Raw genomic sequence first — 22547 nt, 5'->3', positions numbered from 1 at the left:
TATGCAGAAGCTGAAAGAGACAAGAAATGGATAGTTGCAATGCAGGAGGAGCTAACCATGATCGAGAAAAATGACACATGGGAGCTGGTTGAAAGACCTCAAGACAGAAAGATTAGTGGTGTTAAATGGGTTTACAGAACTAAGCTAAATGCAGATGGTTCGGTGAGCAAACACAAAGCTAGGCTTGTGGTGAAGGGTTATGCTCAGATTTTTGGTGTAGATTTTTCTGAAACATTTGCACCAGTCGCAAGACTTGACACAATAAGGCTTCTTCTGGCAATGGCAGCACAAATGGGCTGGAAAATCTACCAATTGGATGTTAAATCAGCTTTTTTGAATGGTTTCTTGGTAGAAGAAATCTATGTTGAGCAGCCTGAAGGGTTTGTTGTGGAAGGACAGGAAGACAAAGTCTACTTGCTGAAAAAGGCCCTCTATGGATTAAAGCAAGCTCCAAGGGCTGGATACAGTAGAATTGATGATCATCTATCCGACTTAGGTTTTCAAAAAAGCCCAAGTGAATCAACTCTTTACATAAAGTATGTTACCTCTGACATTAGTATAATTTCTCTGTATGTTGATGATCTTTTAGTAACAGGAAGTATTGTTATGCTCATAGAAGAGTTTAAAAAGGAGATGATGAAAGTCTTTGAAATGACGGATCTCGGAGAGATGGCTTTCTTTCTTGGGATGGAGATTAAACAAATCCAAGATCAAATATTCCATTTGTCAGAAGAAGTATGCAAAAGAAATTATGAGGAAATTTAGAATGGACGATTGCAAAAGTATGAGCACGCCTATGAATCAAAAGGAGAAGCTAATGAAGGATGATGGTGCTGAACAAGTACATGAAGGAAGCTACATAAGCTTGATAGGATGTTTGATGTATCTTACAGCAACACGGCCAGATATATTGTATGCTGTAAGTGTACTATCCCGATTTTTGAATTCTCCTAGTGAATTGCATATGAAAGCTGCAAAAAGAGTACTCAGATATGTCAAAGGCACAATTGACTATGGAGTCAAATTTAGCAAGTGCCAGAATTTCAAACTTAAGGATTTTCTGACAGTGATTGGGGAGTTTCTGCTGAAGATATGAAAAGTACTTCAGGGTACAGTTTTATTTTTGGCGCTGGATGCTCTTCTTGGTGTTCGAAAAAACAAGAGATTGTTGCTCAATCAACTGCAGAGGCAGAATTCATTGCTGCTACCACTGCAGTCAATCAAGCTTTATGGTTAAAGAAAATCTTTTGTGATCTTGGCTTGGAGGTGAAGGAAAGCACTGAGATATTTGTGGTCAACCAAGCTGCCATTGCTATTTCTCACAATCCAGTATTTCATAGAAAGACCAAGCATTTCAATGTGAAGCTATATTTTCTTAGAGAAGTGCAAAAGGATGGTCTAGTGAATCTGGTATATTGCAGGACCGAAGAGCAGCTGGATGATATTTTTACAAAAGCTCTTCCGGCAAGCAAGTTTGAGTACTTGAGAAAGGAACTTGGAATTTGCAGCTCTTGATGCAAGGAGGAGTGTTGAAATATGCTTCATGAGCTGTTAATTAATGTTGAGTTGGCATGATAACATGGCTGCCGATGTGTTTTTTCTTTCCAGAAGATAGATGTTTTTCTGTTTTAGTTTTCAGTTGAAAGTTTCCTACTCTTTAGGCATGTAGCTGTTGGTAGACTTAGTTCCTAGTTATTAGGAAGTTTCTGTTTTTGAATTACTGCATTATTTACTGCAGATCTGTTAGGATTTCCATTATTTAAATCTCTTCTTTCAACTTAATAAATGAACTCTCTTTTTCTTCCTTTTTGTCGTACATTTTTCTCTGTTAACACCAACAGTTACCTGGTGGGCGGTGGCCCTTGCTGGTGGAAGGTGACAGGTATCCCGTGGAACTAGTCTAGGTGCGCGCAACGTAGCCTAGACATCACGGTTATAAGAAAAGGTGTAGTTCTGAGAAAATGACAAGAATATAAATGGCAGAGCAGGGGAATGGGATGTTCTGGCAGTATGGTGGCCTGAGGAGCAGAAGGTGTGGGCAAAGCCCTTTGAGAATTTTAGCAAACACTTTCAAAGTTAATCCTTGGGGTCAACTATACTTCCTTGCAAAAGGCCATCGACAACAAACAACCCGTTTGTCGTCTTCCAAAGATTACGCCTCTGGGACAAGAGAATATTATCTGTGAAGGGCCTGGAATTCATTTTCTCTCGATTTAGTATTTTGGGGATGGCGTCAATGCATACTGTAACAACCATAGGTAAATGTCTCCCTGATTGTACAAATATTTACCTACTTTTCCCCCTTTTTTAACCACCCAAAACATAGGTGTAAAGAGAAGGAGGTTCCTCATTAATTCATTGTCGTCTTTCTTTACTTAATCCACTTTACTACTAAAAGCATATTTGTGCTCATTAAATGGTGCCTTCAATTTTATCCCATTCAGTTTGGAGTCTAGCCAAGCCAAGTCGTTCAACCTTTTATGGTTCCCTTCCTCCTAGATCAATATCCACATTTGAAGCGACATAGGTGTTAAGTTTGAATTCAACATGTATAAGTTAAGTGATTTTCCTTTTCATAAAAGTGAAAATTAGAAGTTAACCAAAAAGAATTGTGCAAGCTTATGTGATGGATGGTGTTGTTTAGCTAAGCATTCCTTGTCCAAAGTGGTTTACCTGTCCATAACCGTGAACTATCATTGGTAATTTTCAAGGGTTCTTCTCTCGTGTTCCAAACAATGCCTAATTTGATAGTTGCATCGTGTTTGTCGGACTATATATGCCATAGATTATATTGGTGACATTCTTTTCATTTTTTGTACCTACGAAAATATAGGATAGGTTAGCTAGCAGCCATATTGTCTTGAGCATTGTACTATTCACACATTAATGTACGTGAGTGGAAGCACGTGAGGGGAAAAACCTTAGAAGGTAACTTCTCTAAACCAATTTTTTTTTGTTTATATTTATCCTTTTGCAAAAGATCTAGCAGGAAATTATATGCAATCATAGGAAAAGTTGAGTGATCTCACTAAAGAAGGTGAAGCTTTATAAAGAATGCTACACTTATCAATTATCATTGTATGCTGTATTTGCATTGAGCCCAATGCTGGTATACTCCAGGACAAAAGAATGCTCCAACTTTAGTTCAGGAAGGTTTGTCTTTGCATCGCAATGTTGTTGGAAAGATGTTCATTTTCCCCTCTTTGATGTTTTACTACATCCTGAAGGTCCCTTTTGACTGGATATTTGCTTTGCAAGTCTCTGACCAGCGATCAGATGCAACCTGTTGTTGTTTGTCCAATAATTTCTAATATCTGATCCTGGACTTTTTGGTAAAAATCTGATCTTGCACATTTATTCTGTCAGGCTGCATTATTTTTTGGAGTGGACAAGCTTCTCTTGGTTTGTCGAAGTTGGCTGGACTATGTAACATCTGAAGTCAGGATTTGGCCTCCTCAACTGTGTTTAGAAGATTTGGTCCATATCTGGGATTATGGTAGAGAGAATGGTAACAATATCTTTTATTTTTAGGAACTGGAAAAATGATATTTGCAGCATATTGCTGGTCATTTATGTTTTTAATGTGATTCCGTGGGTTGTCTCTTATAGATTAACATGGAATATTATGCAGCAATTGATTTTATTCCACAACTGACTGGTTATCTGGCGAGGAACTTTGTAAGTGCTTAAATTGTACTTTGTCCTAGTCCCCAAATTGTTCTGCCATTCAATGTTTTCTTGAATTGATTGGTTTGATTTGAATGTATATACGTATAACATACCTCTATGGGATGGTCAACTAAATCGTATCTGCATACCTTTTATGTTTCTTTGTCTATCCCTGATCATCCTTGATTTATCTCCCTTCTCCAGCCTTATCCCCCCACCCCCCACCCCCACTCATCCAATTACTGTCTTTATTCCATTTCCATGGGTAACTTCTGCAAAAAACAAGTTTATCAAAATATTTGGCAGCAATATTGCTGTTTAGTTGCAGTAACATTATCCTTCAATGATAAGGTCAGTGGTATTCTCGTTTTTTTGACAAGTTCTCTGGAAACACTTCTATCGCATGTGGTTAGAGTTAGCCATTCAGTGTGAAATGTGAATTTTGAGAGTTGTTACCAAAAAAATTAAAAAATCAGCGTAGTAACTGAAATAGATTTGTCTTAAAACTAGCAATTTAATATGCAAAAAATTACTGCATATTAGTCTTAATTATTTTGAATTCTTAGTTGACATGTCACATCATATGATTCTTTCTACTTTCCAACAACTGTTCCAGATGTAATTTTCTTTCTTACTGCAGATATGGATGGCATCCTGTGACTCATTTCACAATGTCCCTTTTGAATTGTTGCTTTCCTGTGTAAAGCATCCATGTTTGACAGTAGATAGGTTGGTATTCTCTTTATCTGTTAAAATAAAGGGCTGTCTGATGCAATGTCTTATTTCCAGTGCAATTCTGATTTCATGGTGACTTTTCACAGCGAGAAGCATCTCTGTGATGCTATTCTACTATGGCTTGCCACTAACACCAACCCATCTGATCTTTTGAGCTCCACTGGTGATGCTCACCTTGAAATTCTAACAGAGGTATACGATATTGTTGGGATTGAATTAAATGACATAATATTTCCAATTGAATTTTGTCTGTCTTCCTGTGTGTCAGAAAGAGGCCAAAAAAGGGGGGGGGGGAATCACTGCTGATATGGACTTTTGCAATATAAGATTCTGGAAGTGGATATTCCTTCTCTCTTTTAACAAAAAAGAATAGTGTTTTTTCCTCTTTGTTTTTGTTGTTTTATGACAGTTCATTCGCGTGACTCTTATCTTTGTTGATGACATGCCTATTTAATAGCTTTTGAACCTCACACTCAATATTCTTGTACTTATGGGGCAACTCACTTGTTTGGTTTTCCTTGCATATCTAATTTATGTAATATCATTACAGGTGCATTGATCTCTGTCCTAGTTTTCCTGCTGATAAAGTGTTCCAATTTGATAATTGATGGAGATATTATATCTGTAAGGTCTTAATGTGAAATGAAACTCATGAATAGCTTTCTCCCTTTTAGATGCAAGGAAATTTTGCCATTACTTGAAAAATTTACACATCTAAAAGCTACAAGCTGAAGGCCTGTGATTCTTGCCCCAATATCTCTGCTACATATGCATTTGAATCCTTTCTTGATTACACTGACTTAGTAATTTATGTGACCGTTGTCTTTGTTAACAGATCCGCACTAGCCTTTTGTCATTGCCATTTGCTGCTGGTATGATCAGTCCTTTGAGTTGTTTCTTTCAAAGCACTAATGCTCAAGTGTTATTTAGGTTTCTGATCATTTCTGTATTTTTGTTTGCATTTTAGGGAAACGAAGATGCCCCTTCTTCTCGAAGTTTGCAGAAAGAAGTGTGGTTGCTATCTGTAGTTTAGCTACCTCCCATTCCTTTAGCTTAGCAGACATTCTTGGAGGAGGTGACTGTAATCAGCTCAGGATCCACTTGACTGAATATACTAAGGTTTACATTTTAGCAGCATCCTTTCAGTGTTTGTGGGTTTTGGCTTTCACTTTTCATTTAGATGCCAGACAAATATAGTCCACGTAATAACTCACGGTTGTCTTATCTATTTTGATTGATTGACTAATCAAAAGATTCTAGATGGCTTGAAATCTGGGGACTTAAAGTGGCAAGTCTGACAACTTAATTATGAAAGTCATTTCACATGAAGTTCCTTTATATTCTTTTTGGAAGTGTTGTAATTATCTAGAAGCAAAATGAAAACAAAAAGAAAAACAAGGAGTGTTTATAACTTATTTTAGACCTAGACATCCTTTTCTATTAAGAAGTAGAGTTTTCTGAATTGTGATGGCTTAATATCTTTTTCCATTATGTCTTCACTCAATGGATTAATATCTTTTTCCGTTATGTCTTCACTCAATGGATAGAATAATGCTAATATTCTGCAGACAATTCAAATGATGCGAACAAATGACTCTGCTTATAGTTTATCTTCACCCTATCTGTTCCTGGAGACTTTCCAAGAATTGAACTTGCTAGAACTTTGGGCATGATTTCTAAATTCAACTTACTCCCTTTTATCACTTGTTGGAACTAAAAGGCTAGCACATTCAACATCATCAAGAATAGTTTTGCTTGCTTGATTATAAAATATCGCTTACAGTGTCAAAGTGAAAAACTCTTTTTTTTCTTCACTTTTCCTCTTTACTGGAAATGAAGTTGTGAAATTCATACAATGTTAACACTTAATAACCGTTTTCATTGCTTGATTCCTTTTCTGAATCTCCTCTGTAGATATTGGACCTTTCTGGCTGCCCACAAATTAATCTGGCTCTTCTTCTCTTAAACATGCTTCCTTCTTCAAATAATTTGGACAAATTGCTGATGAAGAAACTTAATCAGCTTTCACTCAAACTTGAGCGCCATATGGATATATCTCGGATTCCATGGGAAATTTTCCCTGTTTTGACTTTTGAAGCAGTGCAAGTGGTGGATGTTTCAAATTGTCCTATGCTGCATCTTGAAGCTGCCATTGAGTGCTTTTCCAAGTCATTCCCATCCCTAACAACATTGAAAGCTGCTTATATTTTGAACTTCAGAACAATGAAGCTGTACCAATTGTTACAGAGATGCCCACTACTCTCAGACATCGATCTAACAGTGGACAGTACTCCTGTAATACCAGCAAAGGTCTCAGTTATATCTTCATTCCCTACTGTGACGCTGCAGATATCAACATCTTCCAATGATGAGACATGTCCTGATGTACCAGCATTTCATTTTTCTAGGCAGCTCTCAAATATTACAAAACTCATATTGGAGGGTCGAACAGATATCTATGGTATGATATTTGTCCATCTGTCCTAGCTCAAACCCCATCCTGACCAAAGGGAAAGTCTATTTCCGTGAAATCATTTTTCATTTTCTGGCCCTTAGAAATTATTTTTTTTAAAGACTCAAGTACTATTCCCACTGTACTTGATTCTTGGTGAAAGGATATGAGCCTTAAGCATTTCTGTTTATGAAAAGAATGCTTAGGAATGAAGCCCAAAAATAATACCTGATATGTTAGAAAGCTTATATCCTGAAGGTGAAGGGAGGAAGACCACTGTAAAAAGAATTATCCTCTTATCTTCGCTTAGTTCCCGCCCATTAAAATTATGCAATCTATCGTAGAAAGCTTTTCCAAAGCTCTTGCTATGTAAATGTTGAGTACTGCTTTTAGCTGTTATATTGTGTTTTGTAAGTGACACCACTTCCATTTTCTCATGCATATAGTTTGGGAATCACATCTATATGTTGCCTTGGAATCTCATCTGTACTTTTCTCGAGCTGTTAGAAGATCTTTATTGGAAATTCAGCTTGCTTGTATTCTCTTAATGATATGATGCCCTCTGCATTGAGCTAACTTTGCTTCTCTTTGATATTCTCCAGATTCTGATCTCCAAAATATTGCAGAGTGCTGCCCTTCCTTACATTGTGTTAACCTCAATGCATGTACTTCCATAACGGATTCTGGCATATCCATTTTAGTATTGAAATGTGTTGAGCTACATTCAATCTTTGCGTGTGATACTTCATTTGGTCAGAATTGTGTGCAGTCACTTTGCCGCAATATCTCCAGATTTGACTCTGTGGCAATGAAGATGGCAGACCACACCAATTCATTAGCTTATAAACTTCAAATTCTGCATATCGGATGCTGCAAAGGTGAGCGGTGATCTAGCTTTTGTTTTCTGCCTTGCCTCCTCCATGCCAATGTTTGTTAACAAAACAGAAGTTTGTACATAGAATCTTTCAATTTGAAACTACGGTTAGCAGTTATGGCTTTGCATCTTCCAATGTGACTGTTGATAAAATTTAGTTCAATGCGAGTACAAGAATTTTTTTAAAAAAAATAAAACGGAAAGCTTGAATGCTGGAGTCTTCCTGAAATCACAAAAGTAAGGATTTAGCGGAGGATGCTGCATGTTTTGGTTTCCACCTGAATCTCAGTCAAAGCGACTTACAAATCAATTAATTTATTGATAGTTTAAACAGTTACTTATTTTTAAACAGTGACAGCTGGAACTTAAATTTTAATCGTTTCACCTATAAAAAAAAAATCTTTATATTTGCGGTACATAATTTTCTTTTGATGAAGTATATTTTGGGGGACATGATTATATCCTCTTTTCCAGTTTCGAAGTGGTTTCATCTCTTTCACTTCAATTTTCGAAAACTCTACTCATTTGCAGGTATCAATGAGACTTTTCTTTTGGAGCTTATCTCACAAACACACAGAATAAGAAGTCTTTGTTTGAGGGGAACACAGCTTGTCGACAATTCACTTTATAAATTTTCAGGATCATCACTGGAAATGCTTGATGTATCTGATACTAAGGTTTGTAAGTAGTCCTGGAAGAACTTAAAGTCTGCTTTCTCCAAGTTTTTCATGGAAAATATGTGAGATTTGTATGTTATCAGTTTTCTCTAGGGAATAAACTGTTTTGTTTCAAGTCCATGGAAAATACTTGCTAAATTTTGTGCTTCAAGCTTTTAGGGTGAGCCGGTGAGCGGTGAGGTGTTGAAAGAGTGGAGGCCTTAGGTTGAACCACATCACCTGCCATAGTGAATAATATTTCTGTGTATTTGGCCTGTAAAAAAGACTCCAACAGGTGACAGCACATGACAGTTTCCAAAGACTAAATTTTTTTTACTGTTTTAACAGTCTAAGCTCGTTAAAGGGCTGTTTCCACATAATTCTATACAATTATGTATTTCAGGACATGTATATAGAGCCCAAGTAAATTTCTTGACAAATGGAAGCTAGAGCCAATCAGTGGACTTATTCTAACTTTTAAAGGTTTCTGTAAATCAGATCCATGCGTTTTGAAGAAAAATGTTAAAAATCAGGAGACACCTAGGTGCTTTCTGTTGCTAAACTCTCCACATCTGTTTAAGCTCCCTCTCCACTAGGACCACTACCTGGATTAGTGCCAAAGACGTTGTGGGTTTTTTTAATAAAGAAATTAAGAAAATAACAGAGAGAGACTTTGAGAAAAAAATACTGCAATGAGCCCAAAGAGAATTATTTTATTTTACTTTCTTGAACTCTACATTTATACGAACAAAAAAAGTAAAAAGATAATGATAAACTAGCTTAGAATATCTCTGCAAAATATATCTTAATAAACTAATTACTAATAAATAGAAAAAACTAGCTAACCAACTATTAACTAGGATTTATTCAAAAACTAAGCAGTTAAATAAAGTTACTGCAATTCAGAAGCATAATTCTAACAATCCTCCTTGCTTGATGAACTGCAGATTCTAGACTTGGCTGGAATTGACCTCATGAACAAATCTGTCAATTCATCTTTTGTCTTGCAAGACTTGTGTGCATCTTCTGTTGGATTAAATGAGAAGCTTTTATCTCTCATTTCAACTTGTAAAATCTCTTACTTAGTGGAATCAAAGATCCGACAATATTTGTCCCCGAATAATAATTTAAATCCTTTTTCCGTTAACAAACCACACTCAACAAACTTTTAACAATATCAGGAACATAAAGAACATCTTCAATTATTTTTGTACCTGAACTTGAATTGATTGCAGCAGACCCTTCATGACCAAGTTGTTTGCAGATCTTGCATTGTGCATCTGGTCTCTTCCATCATTTATATGGAGGATGTCCATTTTTTCCACAAAGCTGACAAGGTGGGTAATTCTTCAAGAATTTACCTTTGCTTTGAGTTTTGTGGCTGGATGCTAATGCTTCTTCAACCATGCCATCTTGTCTCATAAGCCTCTTTTGTTCCTGTGCTTGCAAAGAATTTAACAATTCTACCAAGGTAATTTTGGAGAGATCTTGTGTGTTTTCCAAGGTAGTTATACATGCTTCATATCTTTCGAGCACTGTTACAAGAATTTTTTCAATCTTTAAATTCAGTGCCTAGCAGTCTTACCTGATTAACAATACCAACAATCTGTCAAAGTATTCTTTGACTGTTTCTGATTCTTTCATTCTATGCAATTTGAATTCCCTCATTAAATTTAATGCCTTCATTCCTCGTATTCTTTCATCTCCAGCATATTCTTTCTTCGGGTAATCCCAAATTTCTTTTGGTGATGTGAGAGTCATGATTCTCGTGAAAATAGTTGTTGAAAACAACAACAAACAAAGTTGCTTTTGCGTTAGACTTAATGATTTTCTTTTCCTTATGACTCTTGATTTGGGCCACAGTGGGATTATTAGGCAGCGGATTAACTTCATATTCCTCTTCCACGGCTTCCCAATGAAAAAGAGCCTCCAAGTAGGTTTTCATTCTCACAGTTCATAGTTGATAGTTCTCACCATAAAAAATAGGAGGAGCCATTCGTGGAAAGCTATTTTCGGAATCCATTTTTTCACTCACAGGTCCCCTAAGAAAAAGGCTCTAGATACCAATTGTTGGTTTTTTAATAAAGAAATTAAGAAAATAACAGAGAAAGACTTTGAGAGACAAATACTGCAATGAGCCCAAAGAGAATTATTTTATTTTTCTTTCTTGAACTCTACATTTATAAGAACAAAAATAGTAAAAAGATAATGATAAACTAGTCTAGAATATCTCTGCAAAATATATCTTAATAAACTTATTACTAATAAATAGGAAAAACTAGCTAACCAACTATTAACTAGGATTTATTCAAAAACTAAGAAGTAAAATAAAGTTACTGTAGTTCAAAAGCATAATTCTAACAGACGCCAAGGCATTTCACTTGGTTTTACTGACTTGTTGTATCTCAGAATAGTTAGAAGGGGGCAATTTTTCGGGCTTTGGACTCTATAGGTGGAGCATTCGAGGAAGAATGATGCTTATAGACAGATAATTTGTCTGTATAACCAATATATTATGCACTTTGGAATTTCAGGTTTCTTGCCATGCAGTGGGTCATGTTGTCCGCAGAAATCCTCTTCTAAAAGGTTTGATTGCCAGAGGCTGCAGGCATCTATTACAAGAGGAAAATGATATTCTAGAGAACTCTCCTGTTTTGTCATATATCTGTCCTGTATTGTATTATGAGCTTGGGAAGTCCTGCAATTTGGAGGAAATTTCTCTTGGTTGGGGATTCTCGTTCTTTTCAATGGAGGCCCTGCGCCCTGCAATTAAAATGTTGAGGACATTTACTGTTGGTTTAGGTGGATCTTTAGGTGAAGATGGGCTCAAGCTGGTACCCGCGTTTTGTCCTTTGTTAGAGACCTTGATTCTTTATTTCCAGGTAATGTGTTTATGCATAAGTTCTTGGTAGTTTTTTTCCCCTAGTTTCGATTCAATAGTTCTGTGCACATTGGATGATGCTCAATGAGCTGATGGGTTGAGGGCCTGAATCGGTTTTCAATCATCTAAATTGTGAGGAAATGTGATGACAGAACTAATATAGTCGCAAACGGTGGGATCGTTGCAGTTCATTTCCAGATCTTTTCGACTTTTTGTCTTGTCTATTCCAAGTATGGTTCATCAAGTCTAACCACTTTCATGAAGTCTTTCTTATTGTCTTGAGTTCTCTTTCTGAGTTTCTGTAGTATACCACCTTCTAGTTGCTTTACTATAATGCCAATGGACGATGAAGTGTGATGAAAGTTATCGTTATCCTTAAAAGTTAAGGTGAGGGGCTAGAACCTGTTTCAAGGTCAAAACTTTTTTACGTGGTCTTGGAAACTAAAGTTTCTTCGTTGTCTCTAAATCTGTTCATCATTGTTAGAATAGGAATATGTATATACAATCCTACTTAGAATATGAATAGGAATATGAATAGTAATAGGAATAGAAATAGTTTCCTAGTTCGTAAAGAATTGTATTGTAGTGTCTATAAATAGGGTCTCTGTGTAATAATGTAGAGACACAATTCAATAATATTTTCCTCATATATTTCTCACATGGTATCAAAACTTCTATGATCTTGGTAAAGAATTAAAGAGCTTCCGCTGCCGGTGGGTGGCTATTACTCATATATGCCGTCGTCTGGCCAATGATTATGTTAGCAAAAGTCTTGGTCACTGTATTTTTTTTCGGTGACTATTTTCTCATATCTAATTAGCGTAGCACCGTGCATCTTTTCGATGACTACTTTTTCATATTTAATAGTGTAGCACCGTGCATTTTTCCAGACTACTTTCTCATATATATAGTGTAGCACCGTGCATCATTCCGATGACTACTTTCTCATATCCGATTTGCGTAGTACCGTGCCATTTTTTCGGTGTCTATTTTCTTATTTATGTAGGGTCGCGCCATCATTTCGACCCTACCCAAATAATTTCTATTTTTCAGTAAGGTTGTGCCATCATTCCGACCTTACCCATAACCTTCTCTTTCTCAGTAGGGCCATGCCATCATTTTGACCGTACCCATATAATTTTATTTCTCAGATTGTGACCACTTTTAGCCTTCAAATCTAATAATCCAGCACATGAGCTTGTTCCGGCCAGTTTTACGGTGACTTTCTTGTTTAAGTTCTACTCATCAGTTGATTCCAAGACGATCCATGTATTTTATATTAGATTTTGAGCATTTTCCGACGACCGCTGGATTGTGAAAAAACCTAGATGGAGTAACCACCTAGTTTTGTTGCTCACGGGGAGTCTGGTAGCCTTGTATGTCGATTGTGTAAGTCACTCTTTGGTCTGAAACAATCTTCTCAATGTCCTCCTTGGAGAGTCTGCCCTTGTCGTCAGTAATGGTGGAATAGAAATCAATACCCTCATAGAGAGAATCAATCTCAATTGTGGTCTGAGCAGTGGATGAAAGGGTCATATGACTTATATGCACTAGCTTGAGGGGGAGTGTTAGAATAGGAATAGGTATATACAATCCTACTTAGAATTAGAATAGGAATATGAATAGTAATAGGAATAAAAATAGTAAATAGTATCCTAGTTGGTAAATGATTGTATTGTAGTGTCTATTAATAGGGTCTCTGTGTAATAATGTGGAGACACAATTCAATAATATTTTCCCCCTATATTTCTCATAATCATTACTTTAGATTATAAAAGCTTGGAAAGATACCTTTTAATAGCATTCAATAAAATTAAGAAATGGAATTTGGTGATTTTCCTGGGCCTTAAGTTGGATTTTGATTTAGCCATCACTCTGTCATTTTCTATCTACATAAATGATTATATTTTCAAAAACATTATAATATAAGTTTAGAACTTGTGGTCAACTTTGTAAAATTTTGACATAAAAAAGCATACCAACAAAGAAATCAGGCCGAGGGCATATAATGTAAGTGTTTTATGGCATAAACTTGTAATAATGGGACTTATTGGGATAAAGTAGGCCCTGTGATTCTTTTCTCCAGGCTTATTACTTACAGGGTCTGACATACATATCTACATTTAGATCTGAGTGTAAGTAGGTTTGTATGGATAGAGAATGTCAATTGTTCATTTCATTGAAGATAGAAAATAGGGGCATCCAGTTGTATAACACAATCTACCATACCTTGTTGCACCTGGAAATCTAACTTCGGTTGCTTTATCTTGTCCGAATCCTAGATGGTGTGCATTTTTTAATAGTGCTTGAAATCAGTGTTGCCTACTTAGTATTGCTGATCTTAACAGGTAGTGTCTGATTCTGTTGTAAGAAATATCTTGGAGACCTTGAAACACTTGCAAGTCTTAGCTCTATTCTATTGCTTTGGTGAGATTTCCTCATTAAGCTTCCAGTCCAGTGCACCACGTTTGAGGAAATTGAAACTTGAAAGAGTATCAAGTCAGATGACCAATGATGATTTGCTTACCCTTACTCGGAATTGCATGAACTTAACTGATCTTTCGCTGGTGGGATGCAGACGTCTTAATTCAGGTCTGCACTACTCTCAAAAACATCTTGTTTGAATTTGTATGATGTTTGAAAAATTCTCCTAAGATTCATCAAGTTGTAACAAGCAAAATCCAATTTGTTGTACTTGTTCCTCCAGATCAATTAGACAATTACAATAATCACCACACTTCAATCCCAAGCTAGTTAGGATTGGCTATATAAATCCTCGCTATCCATGTGCTCCATTTAGCCTGCCATTCTAATGTCCGAAAATATAGGTTCTCTAGCACTAGAAGTTCTGTACATCTTTTACAGGCAAGCAAATCTCTATCAACACTAAAAGATTCGTAAGTCCTTAGGAATATTGGACTCAAAGCAAGTGTGCCAACATGACTAAGCCTTAATTCCAACAAATTGGATCACTTATTTCATTTTTTTCTTCCATTATGCATTTAGTTTCTCCAAGTTTGTCTTGATTTCAATAGACTGTAAGTGTTTTGAAACAAGTTTTCCATGTGATTTTAGGTGTACCTATTCCTTTTGTACCCACAATTCTGTCTTATTTCACCTCAGCTTCACTTTTCTTATGTTGGCTAAACATGTGGGGCATATACTCTCTGTTACTTGTTTTCAAACACAAAAATATTCTAGAAACCTCATTCTCAGTAATTGGTTATATCCTCGGTAATTCCATCAATTAACACAATATTGTCTGCAAATAGCATACACCATGGGAACTCATCTCATAATTGGGGTAAACATGTACGGGCTAAATCACCTATAAGATAAAACAAGTACAGGTTAAATGCAAATAATTGGTGTAAACCTACTGTTATGGGAAACTCCTTTGTTTCTCCTAACACTGCTCTCACACTAGCAGTAAAGAATGAGAAAAAAGGAGAGACTGGGAATGAATTGCTTGACTATTTCCTCAACCATTTAGATAGTGTTTACAAGTAATCCAAAAAAAGAAAGTAATTCCTATTCCTAATAACTCAATTGTAAATATTCTAAACTTTTCCCAAATTTACAAGAGAAGTTGACCCTTGTCATAAGTAAGATTTACTGATTCATAACACTAGTGATGGCTTCTTCATACATATTCTTTATATATCTAATACTGATCCAGTGTTTCTCCAATATCAACCAAAGGACATAATGTGTAAATCTTTCTTCTTCTCTCTATAAATTTTAATCAATTTCTTAGCAAGAATATAACCTTTATTATAGATCTACCAAGCATAAAACCAAATTGGTTGTTAATCACTCTTTTAGCGTCCCTACGTTTACCCTTTATTCCTATTTCCCGAAGTTTCAGCGCATGATTCATAAGTTAAAAGTCCGCAATAGTTTGCAAACTTTCAAGATCCACATTGTTCTTATATATTGGAATCTTTGGCCAATCAATTATGAGATGAAAATCCTGGTTTTATGATCTTATAATGTTTCTTTGCAGAGTCACAAGATACTATTTCAAATGGTTGGCCAGGGTTGATCTCTCTTCATTTAGAGGTTTGCCGTTGTTATTTTCACTCCACTTGCTGTTTACTTGCTGTCATGTTTTTTTTGGAAATTTCTAATTCTTCAAGCTGAAGAAAGAATTTAAGTTGCTTATGTGATGGGATTCTTAATTGCTACAGGTTCCAAATGATCTCCCTAGGAGTTATTGGGAGGAGAAATACACTGGCATGTTAGGTGTATTTTGTTAGGCCATTAAGCATTCTTCACGTGCAATTGTTGCAATCTTAGTTTCGCAACCTGTTACCAACATTTCTAACTAAAGAAAAAGGTTATTTTCACAAGAGATGCATTTACAGTGGGAATCTGAATTCCTCGTGTTATGGAACTTGGGCCTAATCAACCCCAAAAGCTCTCACAAGAGGTGAGGATTGCTCAAGCAACAATAAAGAGATCACCCACCCCTTAAAGGACCAATATTGTGGGACTCTTGACCCCCCACCCTACACACACATGGCTGGACATCTGGAGCGTACCTCAATCCTACTAGTTACCTCAAGAGGTGAGGATTGCCCAAGTCATATTTAAGGGACCAAACATCCCTGAAAGGGCTGATGTGGGACTCTTCACAACCTGGGTGAAAAACAGAGGGAAGGCATAATTCAATCAATGATGCATGCCTCCTGTTAAGTCATGTATCCAGTATCAGCTTACTAGAATTTGGAATCAGCTGTATTGCTACAAACAGAATGTAGCAGACATCAGAAACTCCGGAAGGTGGATGCTTAAAAATGTAGAGTGTCTCATGCAACCCTAAAACAATGCCCCGGAGAATTAAGATGCTCCTAAGTCCTAAGTAGTATCAAACTCCTGATGTTAAGAATTATTTACCTTAGATCAGGATCTTTTAATAGTTGACAGTCAGACCTAAACCATGTTATGTCCTAAATTGCAGCCTGACAAGTACAGATTCCACTGTTTTTCTGGAACTAGGCTTCTAAAGCCAAATCATACTTCCCTATATCAGTTACAGAGGTCTGACATATAAGAAGCGTTTAATTAATGAGTTCGATTTCATCACTTTTTTTTTCCCATTAGTTATTTTTGAACTCCACTTGACTGGAGATATAGGTAGTTTCATTTTCAGATGTCAAGTATATAGATGAGATGCCCGATCAAAAAAAATTGAACTTTTAGTCCTTTCAAGTGTTCTTTATGGCTTGTTCTATCACTATTATCTTTGGGTTTGAAACTTATATTGTTTATTTCCTCTAGAAATGAAATTTAGTTGTCTCTGTTTTCTCACAATTTCATGTGGTCTAATATTGTTTAGGACTGTGGTGAAGTAACTGCCAAGGGTGTCACTTCGCTTATGAATTGTCAAGCACTTGAAGATCTTTTACTACGTCATAATGTAAGTCATCTACTACTGAATGTTCTGCACTTCTGTAAATCAAATAAAAATCAAATGGAGGATCATTAATACTGCAATAAATTCCAAAGGGCACATTAAATATAATACAAACTTTATCTGATTCATTTTTTCCTTTTCGTTCTATGCACGGGGACTTCTAGGAAGTCTGAGTGAGTCCAATCACACTATTTGAGCCCGTACAAACTTTGGAATGACATTCTTTCCATGATTTTATCATTATGTGAAGTACCTAACTAATTATGTCTTTGGGGGTTCTGAAAACGCTGTTATTCATAAGTTAAATGTTATTACCTAACTGAAGTTCAACTTTTGAATGATAGGGCCTTGGAATTGACAGAAATTTTATCATCCGTGCTGCTTCAAGGGTAAGCATAGCTAATTTGTGTTTTTCTTTTCAAGACGTGAACCCTGACATTTCTTAATAAGATATTTTAATGCAAGTAGATGCCACTGCTCCGGAAAGTAGCAGTCGATGTATGCGATGCAAAGGATGGTGACTTTGATCTTCCAGATGTAAGCCCTCTAATGCGCTCTTGTATTAGCTCTAATGTTTGGATTCAGACCCAATTTTTTCAAAAAAAAAAAAAAATCCTTTTTAATGTTTATCTCTTTTGCAACTGCAGCAGTTGTATTACTGTTTAGCATATTGCATAACTATTAGTAAAGTGGTTCAAGTGAATTTTCTTGTGTCAAGAGTAGTGCTTGGGTGTCGCTCTATTTATTCTATCACTTCATATTCTGACATTGCCTTTATAAAAGTATTGCTAAGTACTCCTTAATAATCTAGACAACCTCTATATTGTCGTCCTGATATTTGTATATCTGGTTCAGTTTCCTGACAGGAACTTCTTGCGCATAGTGAAGTTAGCAAGATGCAATTTAAAAAGACGCACTTTAGGTTCCACGAAATCTGGAACTTGTACAACTCCGGTGCATGTAGAGACCCTGATACTGACATGGGACAGTAGGAAACTCTCGAGAACTGTTGTCAAGGAAAGATTATAGCATTTGATAGCCAAAAATGTTAGTGGTGACTCTGAATGTATGCACATTTACTGGCACAATGATGCAATATTTCCCAAAGTCGTCAAGTCGTATTGCTGGGCCTGGGCAGGTCTGTGCACAGCTGATGGCAGGAAAAAAGGTCTAGAATACAATACTTGCCATTCTTGGTCTGTTGTGAACCTTTTCAACTGCCCCGGTTTGGTTTAAATACCGCCAGGAGAAGGGCTAGGTATTGTCAAGGGGGTCCAATTAGCCCCTTCGTAGCAAAATTATATTATGGTGAAACAGAATAAACACATTTTTATTATTATTTATAGACTATTGAATCCTCTGACATAGTATAGGTAAAGGAGTCAAAAAAAAAAATGCTTCAAGTCGTACGTTCATATGCAGTCCAGTATATTATTTGAATTTACATGTATGAACTTCTGATTTCTCCATTGCAGGTAAACACATTTGCACTTGTAAAACCTGCCAACTAGATCATACCACTCAGTCTCTTTGGTTCCTTTTTTAAAAAATAAATAAATTGTTAATTGGGTGGGCTTCGTTCAACCCGTCATTTCCTGTGCTTGTTAATGGAATTGAATGGAAAAAAAGTAGGTAGCACGAAAGAGGAAATGCCTTTCCATTTCACTTTAAATGTATTGTTTCTTTGTTCGAAATTGTCTCAGTGCTTGCTTTTGTTCTTTGAGCGAATAATTGCTTAAAATAAAGGCAGTTAAGGTCACATTTACATATTTATAATATGGATTTGCTCGTGCAGTGAGAAAGGTGTTACTTATTATCATTATTACTTATTATTGTTACTTGGCTGACTGCTAGTTCCTTACAGCGCTTAGTTTTATTTTTCAAAGAATTGAAACTAGTAACTTTCAAGAACATACTATAATTTGCTTTAGCGTATACACACACACATACAATGCATGTACAGACGTTTATGTGTACATTCATGTGTTATCAAGTGGATTAACAGACTCAACTGATGGATGCTGTTTCTTTTTGGAGGAACAAAAGTAAACTGCACTGCTGATATGTATGTTTGCATGGCACAGAGGTGCACAAAGTTTGAAAATCAACGAAAGCAAAAGACGCACAAAATAGAAAATCAGAGCACAAGCTCAGACATCCACCCCGATCAACTGAGTTCTTTATGAAAAACATGAGCACCGTCTTCAAGTTTAAGTTTCACCTGGATATGATTTTTTAAAAATAATATGTGGCATATCTATTTTAAAAGAATCATAATGTAACACTGGCATAAACAGGCAGTCGTTGAGCAACAACAAAAGCTAATATGTTGTCACAAGTATATGTTTCACCTGGATAATGACTTTCTAGTATGACAGCATGAGAGGGGAGTGTCATCATCCAATGAAAAAGCAAAACAAGTACCATATGTCTCTCTTAATTTTTCTACTCAATTTATAACTTGTGTCAAAAGTATCCAATGCTTTTACGCAGTTTGCAAATCAACAGTAAATGAAGAACTCGAGACTCTACTTCAAGATAATGTCTGGAGAGCATCCCAGGCTTCTATCATTTTTGTGGGAGCCACAAAGCTTGAACGAACGATGGCGGTGAGCATGACTTCATCTCAAGTCTTCTAGATCAAAATGCCTGGGACATATTCCAATTAAAGTAACAACCCTAGCATTCTTCAGACCTCACCTGACTTAATCTCAAGTCTTCTAGATCAAAATGCATGGGACATATTCCAATAAAAGTTACAAACCTAGCATTCTTCAGATCTCACCTGACTTAATCTCAAGTCTTCTAGATCAAAATGCCGAAGACGTATTCCAATAAAAGTTATAACCCTAGCATTCTTCGGATTCCATTTTCCACGTGAAATGGTCATAACTTAATCTTTTCAAAAGATCCTCCACTCCATACACCCTCAACTTGAAGCCAAATTCATCAACCATACAAAGAATACTACACCACCACAAGTCATTCTAATCATTAGCAATTGCAAGCTATGTTGCTTAGACTCTCCAAAAAGTTTCCAAACCCGTGTCGGATTTTCCAATAATGCACCACTTTGGAGGATCCAACACGCACCCGTCGATATTTTTGAAGAGTCCAAGCAGCAGGTCCTCATTAGGCACCACAAAAGCATTGAATGTAAGGTTAATAGGAGGATCCTACCGAGCACAGGTGTGTAACTGAAAATTCGGGACAAGTTTGATTGGGTACTTATTGTTCTCCTGAACGATACTTATGTCACTCCATGCTCCAATACACTAGAAAGCAAGAATTGTAGTTCCAAACACTCACACTATTCCAATTCATATGACATTTTTCATATTTTGGAACGTTTCAAAATTTTGATATCATTCTATTTCTCTGCAACTTTCAATAAACCGGATTCAGTAAGCTATTTCAAATTTTATATTCAACTAACTTCTCAACTATTGCCGTAGCATTTTCTTCCACTATCACTTACTATATAAGTCGCACATCTTCAAACTCCATGTTTAAACAAATAGCATTAGAAGGAGAAAATATACATATGTATTTGAACAGAATGTTGATCACTATATATGTACCTTATTAAATCATTCATTATTAAAAGTCCTACAACTGCAATTTAAAATGATTACTCGGTATAGACATCCATCCTAAAAACCGCCCAACTGCAGAGACTAAGGGAGAAGACGAAAGAGTTGGAACCTCTTACTACTCATTTCTGGGAGAGTGACAGAACACTAATTGTTGGTCCAAAATCTCAATCCCATAGAAACTTCAAATGACTTGACAGAAATGAAAACCGTAATATCATTGTAGGGGAAATCCCTTCAATGTAATTATACTTTGGTAACAAAATGATACAACCAATAAATACCAATTAAACACCTATGCCAAAATGTAGTGTCAAATTCTATTGGTAAAGATATAGCACATTGACAGATTATTCACAAGTAACCAACCTGAAAATATATTGACTTCCAGTCTGTTGTGAACACGACTGCAAGTGATTAAGATGTCTATCACAATGCATATGGTGATGTTCTAGCAGCCATATTAGCAACTTGAGCTTGCATCTGAGCAGCCCTAACTTTTGATGCTGTAGCGCGATGAAAGAATTGCTCGCGCGATAACAACCTTATGTTCCTCAAGTACTGGTCAAATGGTATTGCCCCACCCTGTATGGCTTTGTCCAACGAATAAATCACATCTTCTAAAGCCAAATCTGATGCCGTGCAATCTAGCATCTGCTTGGAAAGATCATCACAGGGCTCAAACGCTGTATCCACATCCACATTCCCTAAACTGGTCACTTTCCCCTCATTTTCCCTCAGCCATCCCTCTAATACATCACTATTCATCAGAACCATCTGTAATTGCTGCTCCAGCCCCTCTTTCTCATCCTGCATTTCCTTTAAACCCTGTTTCAACTGCTTCTCTCGCTGCTTCAATACTCCCTGAGCATTAACCAACCCATCCACATCCTTCTCCTGTGTTTCCTTCAACCCTACTATATCCTTATGCAAGCTAACAACCAGCATATCTATCGCGTTCCGCCTATAAACCTCCTCCGGATTATCCGTTTTCACTTCACCATAGGGTGGTGGTTGATATGCCCGAGGAGGTATTGCGGGTCGGATTCCAGATGACCCAACTGGCGAATTGTGATTAGAAAAACTCGTACTTGGCGGAGGATGAGGGTTAGGACTAGGTCTAGGACTAGGGTTAGGGTTTGATGGAGGTGCTTGTACTTTCGCATAAAGCGGAGGATCCCGTCCAAAAAAATGACTCAAATTACGAACCAATTCAGTAAGATTCGAACTAGGGTATATCCAATTCTGCAAATAAGGAATCGACACAACCCCAGATGGATTCACAAACGGATGAGATCGTTTAACAACCATATCCCTTGTCGGATTCACAAAAACCAAAGGCGGATGACGTGGGTAAGATTCCATTAACCAAATAATCACCGGAATATTATACGTAATATTCAAATAAACCATCGGAACAGTACCTACAGCCTGCAATAGATTGACAGTACGTCCATCATTATGAGTGAAAGAAGCTGTTTTCGGCTGAAGTGAAGGATAAATGTCGATTAAAGAAAGCAGATGTTGACGGATCAACCATTTGACATCTTCAGTATAAGGAAGTGCAGAAGGACCACGCTGAGAGAGAACACTGCTGAGGAATTGCTGGATTTGTTGGGAATTTGGAGGCACCATTGGAAGAGATTTGAAGAAGAAAAAAAAGGGATCTGTAAAAGGAATGAATTTAAAGAGAAGAAGAAGCTCGAGGTTGCTTCGAGAGATAGTGTACCGCGTATGGCGTGTAGGTTGTAGTAGGAGTTTTTTTTTTATGAAATAATTGGGAAATTAACCAAAAGGTATAATAGTAAAAACATACTAATTTTTATCTTAGAATTTCTCAAATGATACTTATTTTAAAATAAATTATTTTTTTGGTAAGTAACACTTATTTTGAAACAGAAAAAATCTTTTGGTTAAAATTTATCAAGAAGTTAATGAATTCCACACAAAAATATGTGCAATTTATATTATCTAAGTTAATCAATTGTCTTTGAGATATATCTAAAATATTTGGTTGTGGAATTTTTTGACAACAATCTCTATTTAGTATTATGCAGATCCTTTTAATTAGTGATTTTGTTTGATTTGATATTAAAGAATTACAAGTTGAAATATTTTTTTTCATTGAATTTGCAATAAGTGGTGTCGATGGGAGACATTGCTTTTAATAATGGAGAACAAAACTCCATTTTGACTTTGCACAAGGTGAAGATGGTGTCAAATTAAACTCCAACTTCATTCAATTGGTAAAGAAGAAGAAGAGCAGAT

The 22547-nt window shown here is 36.4% G+C and overlaps 2 protein-coding genes across 7 annotated transcripts in view; one reads left to right on the top strand and one right to left on the bottom strand.

Moving 5' to 3' along the window:
* LOC129876123 (BTB/POZ domain-containing protein FBL11) overlaps window positions 1-18277 on the top strand; it is a 51100-nt gene extending 32823 nt beyond the window's left edge. For 2 of the 6 annotated variants that reach the window (XM_055951449.1, XM_055951450.1), the window contains 16 exons: window positions 3367-3508; window positions 3632-3678; window positions 4310-4398; window positions 4491-4596; window positions 5240-5276; window positions 5372-5523; window positions 6319-6865; window positions 7459-7734; window positions 8262-8407; window positions 10921-11268; window positions 13616-13859; window positions 15274-15329; window positions 16609-16689; window positions 17031-17075; window positions 17155-17223; window positions 17542-18277. In XM_055951449.1, coding sequence (XP_055807424.1) covers window positions 3367-3508; window positions 3632-3678; window positions 4310-4398; window positions 4491-4596; window positions 5240-5276; window positions 5372-5523; window positions 6319-6865; window positions 7459-7734; window positions 8262-8407; window positions 10921-11268; window positions 13616-13859; window positions 15274-15329; window positions 16609-16689; window positions 17031-17075; window positions 17155-17223; window positions 17542-17715 — 2559 coding nt within the window. In that variant the 3' untranslated portion in view covers window positions 17716-18277. Of the gene's footprint in view, window positions 1-791; window positions 2259-3366; window positions 3509-3609; window positions 3679-4309; window positions 4399-4490; window positions 4597-5239; window positions 5277-5371; window positions 5524-6318; window positions 6866-7458; window positions 7735-8261; window positions 8408-10920; window positions 11269-13615; window positions 13860-15273; window positions 15330-16608; window positions 16690-17030; window positions 17076-17154; window positions 17224-17541 lie in introns of those variants that run through there. The other 4 variants (XM_055951454.1, XM_055951455.1, XM_055951452.1 and 1 more) reach the window with 4 other exon arrangements.
* A 297-nt stretch (window positions 18278-18574) lies between these two features.
* LOC129876126 (protein ELC-like) lies at window positions 18575-22040 on the bottom strand. Its single transcript, XM_055951458.1, has one exon. The coding sequence runs from the start codon at window positions 21912-21914 to the stop codon at window positions 20709-20711; it is 1206 nt and encodes a 401-aa protein (XP_055807433.1). The 5' UTR covers window positions 21915-22040; the 3' UTR covers window positions 18575-20708.
* Window positions 22041-22547: the final 507 nt, after the last annotated feature.

The sequence above is a fragment of the Solanum dulcamara genome, chromosome 12, assembly GCF_947179165.1.
Source record: "Solanum dulcamara chromosome 12, daSolDulc1.2, whole genome shotgun sequence".
Lineage (NCBI taxonomy): Eukaryota > Viridiplantae > Streptophyta > Magnoliopsida > Solanales > Solanaceae > Solanum > Solanum dulcamara.
Note: the sequence above shows the minus strand (reverse complement) of the source record. Positions and strands in the feature narration are given on the sequence as shown.

What these genes read in the sequence shown, in the direction of transcription:
- LOC129876126 (XM_055951458.1), bottom strand. Translation starts at nt 21,914, where the DNA reads ATGGTGCCTCCAAATTCCCAACAAATCCAGCAATTCCTCAGCAGTGTT.